We start from the raw sequence: 14,009 nt of genomic DNA, 5'->3' as shown, positions 1-14,009 counted from the left end.
CATCACTTGAGGGTACTTGGGGCTCTTTTAGCGGCTGCACTCCAGAGCACGAGCCATCAGGAGGTCCTGGATATGTCATGCTTGTCACCTTCCTTTAAGTGTATCTGTAGACGTGGGAGAGGGATTAATATTATATTGCCTACGGAAGCACAGAGGCCGTCTTATCAGTACTGCAGATGTGATAAGCACCTCTACCCCCATGAAAACCAAAAAGAAGGAAAAAAATCTCCAAGCAAAAAGACAAGCATCTCTTTGTGTTGTTTCCGCACACCGCTTCTGAGTTTCAATGCAGCTTTAGTGGCAGATATGGTGTAATTTCACATCTGTTGTAATTTGATGTGCCTGGATCAACCTCTGTGAAATCGTCTTGATCACAACATGGCTCCTCTCAATTATTTAGAAAGTGGGCATATGGCTTTAGAGATACTAATCTCATTTCTTTTGATTTTTGAGGTATTCGGAATAGGATACTACACCACAAGTCCCAGAAAGAGGTACTAAAAAAACAGTTTCTGTGATCATGTTTTCTGGAAGCTTTGCATTCTGCCTTTTTTCATAGAAAAAAAATATTTAATAAAGAAAAAATGTCACTTTTATGGAAACATTTTCCATCATTGCCATGACACTCATCTCACATTAGTTCACATCAATGCAGACGTCAGTGTGCACAAATTGTATTGCCCTCAAACTGATTCTGAGCTGTGAATGGAAGTTATGGCAACCATTGCTGTCACTTCAGTTTTATCAGGAAAACATGCAGTGGAACCATGGTAACAACATGTGACACAAAAAGCATCTACATCAAAGCCAGCATATACTGTAATTAGAATTTATTGAAGCCTGTCAGAAAAGGTATATGATCTGCTGAGCCTTTGGATTCAGTCCAGTGCCTTCCATTAAACACAGTACAGTGCATTAAGCCTGGCCATGACACGATACAAAAATGAATGCACTGATTTCTGAATCCGCATCTGCAAATAAGAACATTACATGTATGCATTTCCGAATAATTGTATCTAAAAAAAAATGTAGCATTCCTATCAAGATGAAAAACTTGTCATGTATAGTATACGATCATTGGCCACTTAGGTACATGCATTCAGCTGCTTTGTGCTAAAGAAAATTTCTAATCAGCCAATAGTATGGCAACAATGGTCAAGATGACCTGATGAAGTTTAAACTGAGCAGTGACTTTGAATGTGGTATGGTTGCTGGTTACAGGTTGGCTGGAACTGTTGATCTACTGGGAATTTCCTACACAATCATCTTTAGGATTTACAGAGAAGGGATTTTTTTTTTTAAAGCGAAAATGTCCAGTGAGCATCAATTCTCTGGGTGAAAATGCACAACCTGAGTCTTTGTTTCTGCTGATACATTCGGATCATAGGGTCAGGTGTAAGCACACATGAAAGCATGGATCTATATTGCCTTGAATCAATGGTTCAGGCTGTTGCTGCTGGTGATGTAATGGTGTGGGGGATGTTTTTTTCACACACTTTGGGCCCTGTAGTATCAAATGAGCTTAACTGATCAATTAAAGACCAGAGCCTACCTGGTCTTTAAATGCCAATCTCTTTATCTTTATCTTTCTTTATCTTTTAATAGCTGCTTCCAATAGTATAACACCCAATGTCGCAAGGTTAAAATCATCTCAATATGTTTTCTTTTTTTTTTTTAACTGAACAGTACGTTTACTCAAATGGTCTCCACAGTTACCAAATCTCAATGCAATAGAGCAACTTTGGGATGTGGTGTAACAGAAGGGATCACGGATGTGCAGCCAACAAATCTGCACAAACTGTATGATGTTGTCATGTCAATATGACCAAAAATATTTTAGGAATCTATGCCATGAAGAATTAAGGCACCTCTGAGGGCAAAAGAAGGGTCAACCATGTACTAGTAAGGTGTACCTAATAAAGTGGCTGGTGATGGTATATATGCTACAATAAAAATGGTCACATTGAAACACTTTGAAACCTGGAGGGAACCTCCAGGTTTCAAAGTGCATATCACGCTAGCAGGCATAGCTTTCTGGTAGATGCTAATAAAAAGAGAAATCTGATATTTGTGTGCAGATCTGAAAAAGAAGCTGAGCTGCAAAGCACACATGTGCACACACATTTGCTCACATATGTTGTGTGTTCTTTTACACAACTCCAAAAATGCGTGCCACCCACCAGCGACAAGGCATGATGACTCGACAAGCTACCTGGCACCCTCTGTAGTTGTAAGGCCAAGGCCAGTAGCCCCGCAGAGGCTCACACACTTTCTGGCAGTGAGTGTAGCTGCGTTGGCATTCGGAGCAGCAGATCCCCTGGTGGTCTAACATGGTGTCAAAGGTCAGGGCGCTTTCCTCTCCGGCCCCTCTGCTGCGCTGCATTTAAAGGAACCAATGTTGATTTTTAATAGCAATCGTGTTTAAGAAAAAAAAAAAAAATATATATATATATATATTTTTAATATTCATTTGCAATTCAAATGTTTTGAAGAACTTCTCATCCTCTCAAGTATGTGACTGCAGTTCTTGAAGGCAGCATGAATTTTTATAACCGGTGGGAGTTTTCACTTCAGTTCATAAGTTCATCAAGTTGGAACGGCAGATATTACCCAAGTGACCTGTAATTACAGCTGCCAGTATGACACCTTAACAACAGCAGCAGTAAGTATGTACCTCCTACAGCCAGCAGAAATACAGGAACCACTTAAACACATTTCCACGCCTTGAACTTCTATCAGTGTGAAAATACATTTAACAAGGCTGCCATCTTCAGAGTCCTGATGTAGTCCTCTATTAAAGTGTTGACAAAACAGAGTGACGTAAATTCATAATGAGCCTTAAAGGGTTGCTTCAAGGCTCTATATAAGCTTCTTGATCAAAAATTCACCAACTCTTGAGACTTGTTTACCATAAACAGCACTGTGGATGAAGAGACTCACTTGATAGGGGTTTTCGGGGTTGTCTGCTGACCCCACAGCTGACTGCGCCCCCTCCTCCTCTTCTTCCACAACTCTGGAGGTGTCATTCTCTGCGTGACTCACCAGGTCCCCCTCCTCGGCAGCTGCCTCAACCTCCTCCATGTTAAACTGCCGCTTGGCTCGATGCGTGTCTCTCTTTTTCCTCTCCCCATCTGTTAGAGCAGTCGCAAGAGGCAAGAGTATTGGGTCAACATACACAGGAAGCCATACATGTCCTCAGAGCTCAATCCTACATAGCTGGAGCTGTCTCAGATGTCTTGAATAATTAAATTAGCAGCAGTGATATCAAGCAGTCTTGCATATTTCAAGATCATTCTTTTTTAATACAAGACTCTGCGAGTCTTTTTTTGGTGTTGGGCTCTGAATGTGGTGTATGTTCAAGATGTTCGAGTGCTTTTCCAACTTCTAAGACAAGACTGTAAATTTTACAAGTGTGTCAGCAGATAAGCAGGGCAAACATAACTAAGGTTTTAATAAGCAATGAGCAACATGCAGATTGATCGAAGGCCAGTCTTCCTAGATTATGATGCTGTGTACAGCAACTAAACAGAACAGAAGGAAACCTTTTAGATATGTCGGTCTGAGCCAGTAAATGGGAAGCTCCCCACAAAGATCCAGAATTTTCTTGCTCAGAAACCTGGTGTCCTTCAGCGGCTGCTCTGCTGCAACCCAAATAAGGAACTTCTCATCAAAGCTCACTGGCATTAATTCATCTGTCTGACAGAGGGCGAAAAAAAGACAGACAATGTCCTTGAATTACTTAGAAGGAAAAAGAAATTTAAGCTGTAATCTCTCTCCTTTTTTTTCTTTTCAATATACAACGGTCTGTATCAAGTAGTTTGCACGTACCAGGTCAAACATCACCATCTCTTTGTCGTGAGCTCCCATGGGAGGAAGTTTGGCTTTGATTTGGGATTTTATATAGCACTTGTCTCCTCCAAAGAAGCGGATTCCAGTCACTCCCTGCACCAAATCACAGAGATGCCATGTTTACACTCAAGGCTTTGCGACTTTGCTAAGCACACAGAAGGTCTCAGCTGAGCTACCTTGGGAAGCGAGAACAAGGACAAACTTACTCACAATTTGAAAGTCATGAATTTCCACAGCTTCCTCAGCTCCACTCCCGGTTTTAAATCTCTCAAGATTGTTGTCAGAATCAATTTCCATGGAGCCCTCCCTCACCTCCCCGTTGATGTTCATACTGTAATGAACATTATAAACCTGGCAGCATTCAAAGTGGGATGTTAAAATGACTGATTAGTCGAGTTATGTAAATGACACAGTAGCGAACACTAGAGAAGAGAGATAGAAAACAAGCTTCACGTTGCTTGTGTTATTCCCCAGCACAGTCATCAGTCACAAAATCCTCTGTAGTTTTACCACACTGAGAATTTGAGTAAAGCACCACAGGAGATGCTGTTACAGACCTTGATGGGGATGTTTGCCCTACAGGTGAGCTCATTAGTACACAAATAAACATTACACTATTTCTTATAAGATGGAAATGAATTCCAGGATCAATTTATGTAGTTTCTATGTGTTGCAAACAAAATTAAAGATGCATTTTTACAGTCCGAATTGTGATGGTTGTTGACGGCGCTTCCAAGAGATTAATATACATATCACAGAGCTGAAAACAACCATGCCCATTTAAATTTCCATCATTAAAGGATTCTGAAAAGTACTCGCGACGTGCTCCTCACCAAAAGCATCCCTGTCACATTCACTCACAGATATTTGTTATTGAAGGGGCAATGCAATAACTACCTTTTTTTCAACGCTTACATTTTTATCGCTCCCCTTCTGCAGATAGAGAGTAGCCACGGATGCACACAACATTAAAACTGCACCAACAATGACAACCACGGCTCCAAATCTCAGGGGACGGCTGAGTGTAGCAGAGGTTGGTGTGCTGCAGGTGCTTTGTCCCTGAAAGTTCAGAGTAAGCAAAGTAAGAAGTGACACACACACTGAGCCAGGACAAGAGAAACATCCCTGGAAAGCTTTAGGTTTTCCTTAGTCGACAGCTTTATTAAAATGTCACAGATGTCAGTTCTATTTCTAATAAAAAGCTAATAAGGTTTCCTTACCGGAGGCCTGCAGTGCTCAAAACACCAAGATCCACAAGTTGTATTTTGCACTTTTTCCATAATCTCTCTTATTGTGTCTTGTATGAACCGTTCTCTGCTTGCTTCTCCTCCGAGAATAGGTTTGTCCACCAGAAGAGTTTTTTCTAGCCCTTAGGTGTGAATGACGTAGAGTTAATTTACTTCACTTGAGCAAAATTCTTCATCTGAATGTTACCTGTATTTCCATATTGCTCAAAGCAAGGTGGCCACCCTGTGGTATCAAGCTAAAACAAGGCTTAAGCAGCTCTGAGTTCACGACAGACGGACTGGTGCCGTGTTTTATGGACAGGGATGCAATTGTTGGTCAAAGGGATGTTATGTGACCTTTGAGTCAGTGATTGTTTGGAAAAGAATATATAACCTGTCACGACAGCTACAGATGAGGGACAGATTAAAGGAGGGAAAAATGCCTTAAAGTCACTCAGTCGGGTGTTGGTACACTGTGTGACACCACAGTTGCATCAGAATTCCTTTGTGTGCTCATTTGAGTTGAAATCTGGTGATTACACTGGCCATAACAAGAACACATTGATGATTTATTGCTTCCTAAATAGCAGAATTATTTTTAGATGCTATGAATATATTATAATCATCAAACGATTCACTGACATATTGCCATTTTGGAAGAGACCACCCAGGATGGAAATGATGAAATTTATATCCGAACAATGTCTTAGCTTTAATTTCTCCCCTTTTCTCACCGTTCTGTGTTCTTGTATGTGTTTGCTGCCGATTTTCTGCATTTGCTTGGCTGTTAGAGATTCCAGATTAAAGTAATGCACTATAATTCTAGTAAAACTTGGATAGAGAAGCTTTCATGCTCTTTGTAAGTCTTTATATTACGAGATGATACAAGAGCACACAGACTGGAAGTAATGTACACATTCATGCACGCACACACATAGACAGAACCTTTGCTGAATTATGAATTGTTTCATCTGACTAGAGGAGAAAGGACATTTTGCGGTGATGTAGTCTTTATCACAGCTTAAAGAAAATTGCATGAAAAGAGATTTAAATGTAAAGTGCTGCTGTTTCTTAGAAAAAGATAAAATCACAGTTTTAAAACCACATAAGCTGAGGGGCAATCACAAAAGGTGAGAGGAATATTTGACCATTAAAATAATGCGCTCACGGAATAGAAAAAATACTCTTATTACTTTAGAAACAATGATAAATCACTGTGTTCTTTACAATAGTTGACAATATCTACACAAAAACAAATATTGTTTGTTATATAACACTTTTATTTTTAAAAAAACAACCTGAATAATGGGGGTGTTGCTTTTTTAATTCCCCGAGTGACTGTAAGTACATTTGACTGGCAATGCATTATTTGCATGCTAATTGAGGCAGCACAGTAAGTATATTGTGTACAATGACAAGACAGTGACATTGGCTTGTGCTTGTCATCAATTTTGCTGTGATGGTTGGAGAACCTCATTTTATTTATTGCAGCCTATAAGCCTTTAAGGGAAATTAAATGCATTCAGTTGGCTAATTGAGGTTATTCTGTATGCTTTGTGAATAGGACAAAAGGTTGTACTCTGCCTGTAAGATTACAGCTAGGCCCTACAAGCCCAGGATTTTTTTAATAGTACTGAACAAAAAAAAACAAAACAAAAAACAACTTCTCTTTATTAAATTGAAACTGTTTATTTGTGCAACAATGTGATAAAATCTACCACAAACATGGTAATCTTTCACGTTGATTGTTTTCCACAGCAGAAAGGCCCTTCTCAGCCTAAATGTCCACAGGTCATGCCCCTTAAATATTAACACATGCTTTTAAAAATTCATAATAAAATTCCTTTTTACATTGAATCATTATGAAAAATATATTATTAATAATTTAAAAAATCTTGCATATTACACATGATACAATGAACAGTCTTATATGAGTCAAAAGACACATGACTTACTACAAAACACTGCAACAATCCAACATAGAGTCTATTAAGATTAAGAAGTATTATACAGTATAGAGACAGCACAGAGGAAAAAAAAAAATCTCCCTTAGTGACTGTTTGATCTGTCATTTAAGCTTTCTTAAGTTTTTGTATACTCTGGGATGGAAATTTCGTCTATTTCCTGTATTCTCGCTGGTGTCGGTGGACCAACAAGAATGTAATCAAATTCCTGGTGTTGAACTTTTTCATACACACTCTGAAGACCGCTGGTTTTGGGCATGTGAGGTGGGTAGTAGTTTTCCCTTCTGGTGTCCCTGGGAAGTGAAGCTGTCTTGGAAAATGTTGACAGATGGGGACCGCAGGCCAGGCTCGTGTTTGGTCTTGTAGCTGAAGGGCTCCAGCATCGGTCTGAGTGTCCCAGCACTTTGCACTCATTCGTACATGCCCAGAGACCTGTGAAAAACAGTGGTGCTGTCAGGATGTGATATGAATACAATTGCTGGCTCACCTAGTTGAGTGTGTTTAATAAATGAAAGATCTCAGCTCAAGTCCAAATGATTCGTCACAATGCATCCAGTGTACAGTTAAATCAGTCAAAATGTTACCAGTGAAGTGGTAGAGAGGTTATGTTTTTATTATATCCAGTTATAAACCACATAATCTCCTTTTTTTTCTTTGTACCTCAAGAAACTGCTCTCATATGCTGTTATTTGACTTATTTTCTCTCTAGATATATGTTTCACTTACTGTTCGTTGGGGGTGACTCTTTTTTGTGCACATCTCCACTTATATCAGAATCGCTGTCATTGAAGTCACTGTCTCCTTTTCCACTGTCCTTGCCGCTGATGTGGGGATCTCTTGCTGAGATTGTTGTGAATGAATTGCCCTTCCATATTGTTATCGGCCTGACAGTTTCTTTCCCATATCCTGGTAGTGTAGAATATCCCTGCAGAGATTTAAACACATTCATGGAGATTTTGAGTCTAAATACAAAGAAAACAAAAGAAAACAAAACAAGAAAACAAATTAGATTACCTTTTAAATGGACATACCTTTAATTTACCCTCCATAACCCTGTTGTTTGAATCAAACATCCCTGCTGTCTGTCTGCCATCCTCGCAGCCTGTCTCCATTGTGTTGCTGCTGGCCAATGGAGGATTCTCTGGAAATGGATGGGCATCAAACACTTTGCCTTTGTGGTTTTGATTTAATGAATCAATGTGTCCACTTTCAACTTTCTCCACATTTGGAATTTCTTCTTTATCATCACTTCCCCCATCCCCTGTCTCCTTTTTCCGGCGGCTGCAAATGGTTGTGATGAGAATGATAGCCACCAGGAGAACAGAGCAACTGCCTGCCAGGACAATGATTATGGCTACGGACATGTCCCATTCAAAGGGCTCCTCATTGCCATTTTGAGCTGAGGAAGGTAAACTTGGTAGAGCACCTTCTACGAAACTGAAACGTATTGTAGCTGTGGAGGTAAGTGCGGGGGATCCATTGTCAGCGACTGACACTGTGACTTTGACATTGTCTGCGATATCATACGTCAGCTGTCGACTCACATGCACCTTGCCTGTGTCTTTGTTGATAGAGAAACCCAGGTGTCCCCCCTCGGTGATTTTATAGGACAGCTGTGCATTTATGCCTTCATCAGCATCTGTTGCCTTTATCTGGGTTACCACATAACCTGCAGGTGCATCTTTAGGCAGGAAAACTTCAGCAGATCCTTTGTAAAGGGGGGGCTCTATGATAGAAGGCTGGTTGTCATTCTGATCAACTATTTTTAATCTGATGACAGCTCTGCTCTGAAGCTGTGGTGACCCCCCATCACTTGCTTGAATGTGTACATCTAGCTGTTTCATAACTTCGTAATTAAAGCTTCTGAGTGCATATATAGAGCCAGACACTGAGTTAAGAGACACAAATGTGTTCACTGGGGATCCCATGATAACGCTCTCCACAAGCCTGTAAGTAATTTTCCCATTGTTGCCCAGATCCGCGTCGGTGGCCTCAACTGTGGTGATGTAAGCACCCGGAGCGTTGTTTTCTACCACTGAAACTTCATAGACAGCTTTAGCGAAGTGAGGGGCGTTGTCATTCTCGTCCGTGAGTCTTATGGTGTACTTAGTGATTTTTCTCAGTGGGGGTGACCCGAAATCCTCAGCCATGACTGTCAAGTTATACTCACTAATCCGCTCTCTGTCTAGGGCTGCTGCTGTAACTATCATGTAGCTGTCCTCGTACGCCTGTCGGAGTTTGAAATGGTCGTGGCCGTATAACGTGCAGTAGACTTGGCTGTTAACTCCAGAGTCTCTGTCCATGGTGCTGATGAGCGCCACCAGACTGTCCTTGTCTGCCGCCTCGCTGATGTATGCAATGCCAGTTGTAATGGAGGTCATAGGGGTGATGCTGATTTCTGGGGCATTGTCATTAACGTCGGTGACGTGAATTATGATTTTGCACACGGAGGGGGTGGGGTTGGGTCCCAGATCAGTCGCCTGCACGTCTAGCTCATAGGTGCTTTTGTCCTCAAAATCCACGGGGCCCCTGAGAGTGAGGCGACCTGATTTGTTATCCACTTGGAAAAGTTGTCGGATCTCATGAGAAACCTGTTTTCCGAACCCGTAAACGACCTCTCCGTTTAAGCCCTCATCAGCATCAACTGCGTTTAAGTCCAGTATAACAGTGCCGACAGGCGCGTCCTCTGGCAAACTGACTGAGAAACTATTTTGGTCGAAAACTGGACTGTTGTCATTAAAGTCGGTCACTTTTATAGTTATCTTTGTTGACCCCGATCGGTATGGATTTCCTCCGTCTGTGGCGACCAGCTCTACAGTGTATGATGATTGAGTCTCCCTGTCTAGCTCTTTCATTAGTACCAATTCCGCATATTTAACCCCATCCGCTCTCAGGAGCACATCAATGGTAAAATGACTGTTTACGGAAATTTGATAGCTTTGGATGTAGTTTGACCCGACATCAGCGTCCACAGCCGGGTCTAAAGGGATGCGGGACCCAACAGCTGCATTCTCTGAGATTTCCACTATAGACTCCTTGCTTGGAAACTCCGGAGAGTTGTCATTGATGTCCTTTATTTCCACCTCAACGTGAATCAATTTGTAGCGATCTTTTGAGAAATTAACCACGTCAAAAGTAATCAGACACTGTAGAGAATGTCTGCAGATTCTCTCCCTGTCAACTCGTTCTCCGACAGTGAGTTCCCCGTCGCTTTCTCTCACCCTGATGAATGAATCGTTGAATTGTTTCATCATCCTGAAATTGCTCTTGGAGGAATGAGACAGACTCAAGGACATGTCCTTGGCAAGGTTTCCGATGACCGTACCTGGTGCGTTCTCCTCATTGGTCTGATATCTGATAGTATTTCCCTCGGACCGAACCCACGAGGCAAATAAAAATTGATGGATTGAGAATATTAAAATCCACCGGTGCCAATAAGTTTTAAATTTGCCCCCTATCATCTTCGTAGTAATCTTCCTCTCGGTAAGCAGCCTCATTGTGTGCAGGAGAGAGCAGTTCACCTCTGGAGCGAGCTCTCCATACAGCTCCCGCTTTTATGAACTGAAGTGTGCTGAAAGTGAAAGTTGCTTGCTCCTTGCGCGCAGCCAGTCAGATACGCTTGTTGCCTCGCCTTCAACAGCTCAAAATTCTGCAGTGGCGGGGTTTATACAGCTGCTGATGCTAATGAGACGAAGTGTGACCAATCCCTCGCTTTAGAATTAAAAATACCCCCTTATGAAAAAGGAAAAAAAAAAAAAAAGCTCTGAGCCTTTTCTTTTTTTCTTCTTCAGAGTGCACACTGAAGGAAGTTGCAAAACAGAAATAAGGGCAGAGAGATATGGTAGTCCTTGAAGATAGTTCCTGTTTATCGTCTTATTACAGCCATTACCGAGTGATGGTTTTATTCAGCGAAAGCCTATTTCTTTTTCTTTTGATGTCTAGTGTATTTCTGTTGAGCGTGCCTGTGCGCGAGCAGATATGTGCAAGTGTGCGCGCTCTTACACAAATGTCTGCATACACTCACAAGACCAGCTCAATTGTTTTTGGTGAACTGAGCAAGGTTTTTCTTCGGGGCTCAGTTAACACGAGAACAGTTTAATTATCTAGAAACAAATCCGCATTAAATTGTCTACGTCTCCCCTCTGAGTAAAGGGTGGCGCTATATTGATCTCTTGGTGTGGCAGGAGCTGAAATATCTTTTTCTTATATCTTACTTGTATAAGGGAAAATAAGAAAAGAGGAATATACAACCGCCTGCACCCCTCAAATTTGTCAAATCAATCAATAAAAAGATACCAGTATACATTTTAGGGGTCTTTAGTCTTCTTTCTGTTGCTTCAGAAAGACATCTTAGCAAAAAAAACCAAACAAAAGCATTTTAAATTGTATCTACAGGCACTTTGTTGCTAGCAGAAAAACACATCATTTGTTCCAATTTCTTTAATTGGATCTACAAAAATGCCAAAGATAGCACCGTTTGACAGGGATAAAATTTTATTTTTGCACCAACAAGGTGACTCCCAAGGATCTGCTAGGTCAAAACGCGGCATATCTTGGGCATATATCAACATGGTGTGCACTGTGTATAAAAAAAAAACAGAGGAAACTGGACAAATGGGAAATAAAAGCATATCTGCATCGCATCTAAAAATATCTACAGAGATGAGCAATATCTAAAGTCATGTCCTTAAAAAACCTGACATAATACTTGAGAGATGCATCTGCCCCTTTAGTTGATCCATCTATTGTTCCCTGAAAGCTCATCAGAAATGTTCTCAGTGGAAAGGCAGCTGTCAACAAGCCATTTTAAAGCAATGGAACCAGAGAGAAAATCTTTAGATATGCCAAATTATACAACAACTGGGCTGAAAATCAGTGTTAACAAGTTTTATTGAGTGATGGATTCAAGTTTGAAAGTCTTGGTTTGAAACATCATCAATATGTACAGAGGAGGTCAGAAAAGAGATACAATAATGAGTTTCTACTGCTATCTGTAAAACATAGTGGAGGCTCTGTCATGGCTCGGAGTTGAATTTTTGCCAGTGCTTTCAGGGATTTGTCGAAACTGAACATTACAGTAATCCCACACAATATTAGAAGCAATAATGGCAAACATAACTGTTAAGTTGTTTGGTATGGGAACACTGTTTAGTTATACAGACCTATTTTTACTTTACACTATGCTAAAAGCAGCAACGGCCCAGATGAGCATCTATTCTGCATCTAGTTAGCTAGCTATTATCATTTATTTTTGTGATTAGTGAGATTATATAAAATATTAAAACTTAAGTAAGTGCTGAACAACAAAGCATAATGTTAATACTTCTGATGTCTGCATCTATGAAAAAATAATTTTGGAGGGAATATTTATTTTTCCATTTGTCTCCCCTGCAGGCAGCCAGCAGCTACATTCAGGTACTTGCGTCACATTACCTCTGCAGATGTTCCTTAAAATTGCAACTAAAGCATTTCAGCCTCATGTGCTTCCAGTTGGATGCTTTTAGAAGAGTGGCTGTCATTTTCAGCTGGTACACAACATTTTAGTGGACATAACCACAAAGTCATAAACAAAGCAGAGAAAACAATTTAGATAGGGCTTCAATTTTCTTCTTCTTTTTTTTTTACTGCTTCTATAATCGTTTGAAATTCATTTCTTTCCCTCTAATAACACAAAGACAGAGTTAACTGTAGACAGTACTTTCTGTGCAATTTAGGTTTGTGGCTCTTCATGGCACAGGCTGCAGCTCCTTAGTTCTACTTAATGGAAATTTTATTGCTATAGCATACACTGGTATTTTAGACCACAAGGCAATACGAACATTATGGCCACAATTTGGGAAAAGGACTTCCATTTTTCAAGATGACTGCACAAATTTCTGACCATTAAGCAAGTGTTTCTCTATGTCTGAAATGGAAGCACTTGAGTGGACTGCACAGAGCCCTTATCTCAAACCCTTCCAGTATCTTCGGGGTGAATGTGGAATGCCGAGTGTGAGACAGACCTTATCACTCACTATCTGTGTCGCATCTCAGCGATAACTTTGTGGCTGAATGAGAACAAATCCATAAGCCTTGTGAATAGCCTTTCCAGATGAGCAGAGGGAGATAAAGGCATGATATTAAAATCAATGTGCCCCTCCCCACTGTTCGTGAGTAACTTGTTGATATGATGTTCACATGCTTTCTTTAGGTATCCACATATTTTTAAACATGAAGTGAACTATGTAAGTATTTTAAGTGCTAATGTTTTGCACAGTACAACAACACTTTAATGTTTAACCCCAAACGTCAGCTTTTATGATTGAGTCTGTAAACTATGACTTTGATTTAGTTTCCATTAAGTATGTGTGCAACCATATTAACTGTTTTTCAGTGTTCTGCCCAGCGCCCGTGGGACCTTATTAATTATTAGAATGATAGAGTGCATTTTTGCAGTATAATTATGTTCTTGCATTTCTTTAGAGCAGGGCTGCCCAATCCCAGTCCTCGAGAGCTACTATCCTGCAGCTTTTAGATGCATCCCTACTCCAACACAGCTGAATCAAATGGTTTGATCTCTTCAGCATGCCATCATGTTTGGCAAAGGCCTGATAACAAGCCATTCATTTGATTCAGGTGTGTGGGAACAAGGATGCATCTAAAAGCTGCAGGACGGTAGCTCTCGAGGACCGGGATTGGGCACCCCTGCTTTAGAGGATACATTGATTGGAGGATCCCTTGGAAACACAGTGCAACTGTTCTATTATCCAGCATCTGGATAGACATCCAACTACAATTAGTCTCTGACAATTTATAGCACTTCATGCTTATAACAAATCATCAGTCAGCTACGGAGTCTACAAGTGGCTATGGTTGAACTCCTTATAATATAATCTTATACAGTAATGCTAAAAGTGTGAATAATGATCAGAGACATTGCAAAGAGCCCACACAGACACAGTTAAATAGTTGCGGCTATAGTAAATAATAA

General features: G+C 40.6%; 2 protein-coding genes across 3 annotated transcripts; both read right to left on the bottom strand.

The window, feature by feature from the left end:
• Positions 1-690: 690 nt before the first annotated feature.
• On the bottom strand, positions 691-5,196 carry cnmd (chondromodulin). Of its 2 annotated transcripts, XM_080903147.1 has the most exons (8): positions 5,070-5,196; positions 4,765-4,908; positions 4,060-4,200; positions 3,829-3,942; positions 3,543-3,696; positions 2,941-3,131; positions 2,181-2,377; positions 691-971 (listed from the first exon to the last, which is right to left on the bottom strand). In XM_080903147.1, coding segments are annotated over exons 1-8 (1,002 nt in total). In that variant the 5' UTR covers positions 5,130-5,196; the 3' UTR covers positions 691-970. The 2 variants fall into 2 exon arrangements, with proteins under 2 accessions (XP_080759273.1, XP_080759272.1); XM_080903146.1 differs by lacking the exon at positions 691-971 and having other exon boundaries at positions 2,013-2,377.
• Positions 5,197-7,157: 1,961 nt separating this feature from the next.
• Positions 7,158-10,551, bottom strand: LOC308409819 (protocadherin 8; the record flags this gene model as incomplete). The annotated part of the gene is made up of 3 exons (XM_080902818.1): positions 8,071-10,551; positions 7,766-7,964; positions 7,158-7,471 (listed from the first exon to the last, which is right to left on the bottom strand). The coding sequence occupies exons 1-3, from the start codon at positions 10,534-10,536 to the stop codon at positions 7,158-7,160; spliced, it is 2,979 nt and encodes a 992-aa protein (XP_080758944.1). The 5' UTR covers positions 10,537-10,551.
• Between the last annotated feature and the right edge of the window lie 3,458 nt (positions 10,552-14,009).

The sequence above is a fragment of the Rhamphochromis sp. 'chilingali' genome (assembly GCF_963969265.1).
Source record: "Rhamphochromis sp. 'chilingali' genome assembly, chromosome: 14".
Taxonomy (NCBI): Eukaryota; Metazoa; Chordata; class Actinopteri; order Cichliformes; family Cichlidae; genus Rhamphochromis; species Rhamphochromis sp. 'chilingali'.
The sequence above is the reverse complement of the archived record's forward strand: the minus strand, read 5'-3'. Positions and strand labels throughout refer to the sequence as shown.

Coding starts and splice junctions, on each gene's coding strand:
- cnmd (XM_080903146.1), bottom strand. CDS start 5,129: ATGGAAAAAGTGCAAAATACAACTTGTGGATCTTGGTGTTTTGAGCAC. Junction 3,943..4,059: donor AAATTCATGACTTTCAAATT/GTGAGTAAGTTT, acceptor GATTTGGTGCAG/GGAGTGACTGGAATCCGCTT. Junction 3,132..3,542: donor CAGACCGACATATCTAAAAG/GTTTCCTTCTGT, acceptor CTGCTCTAACAG/ATGGGGAGAGGAAAAAGAGA.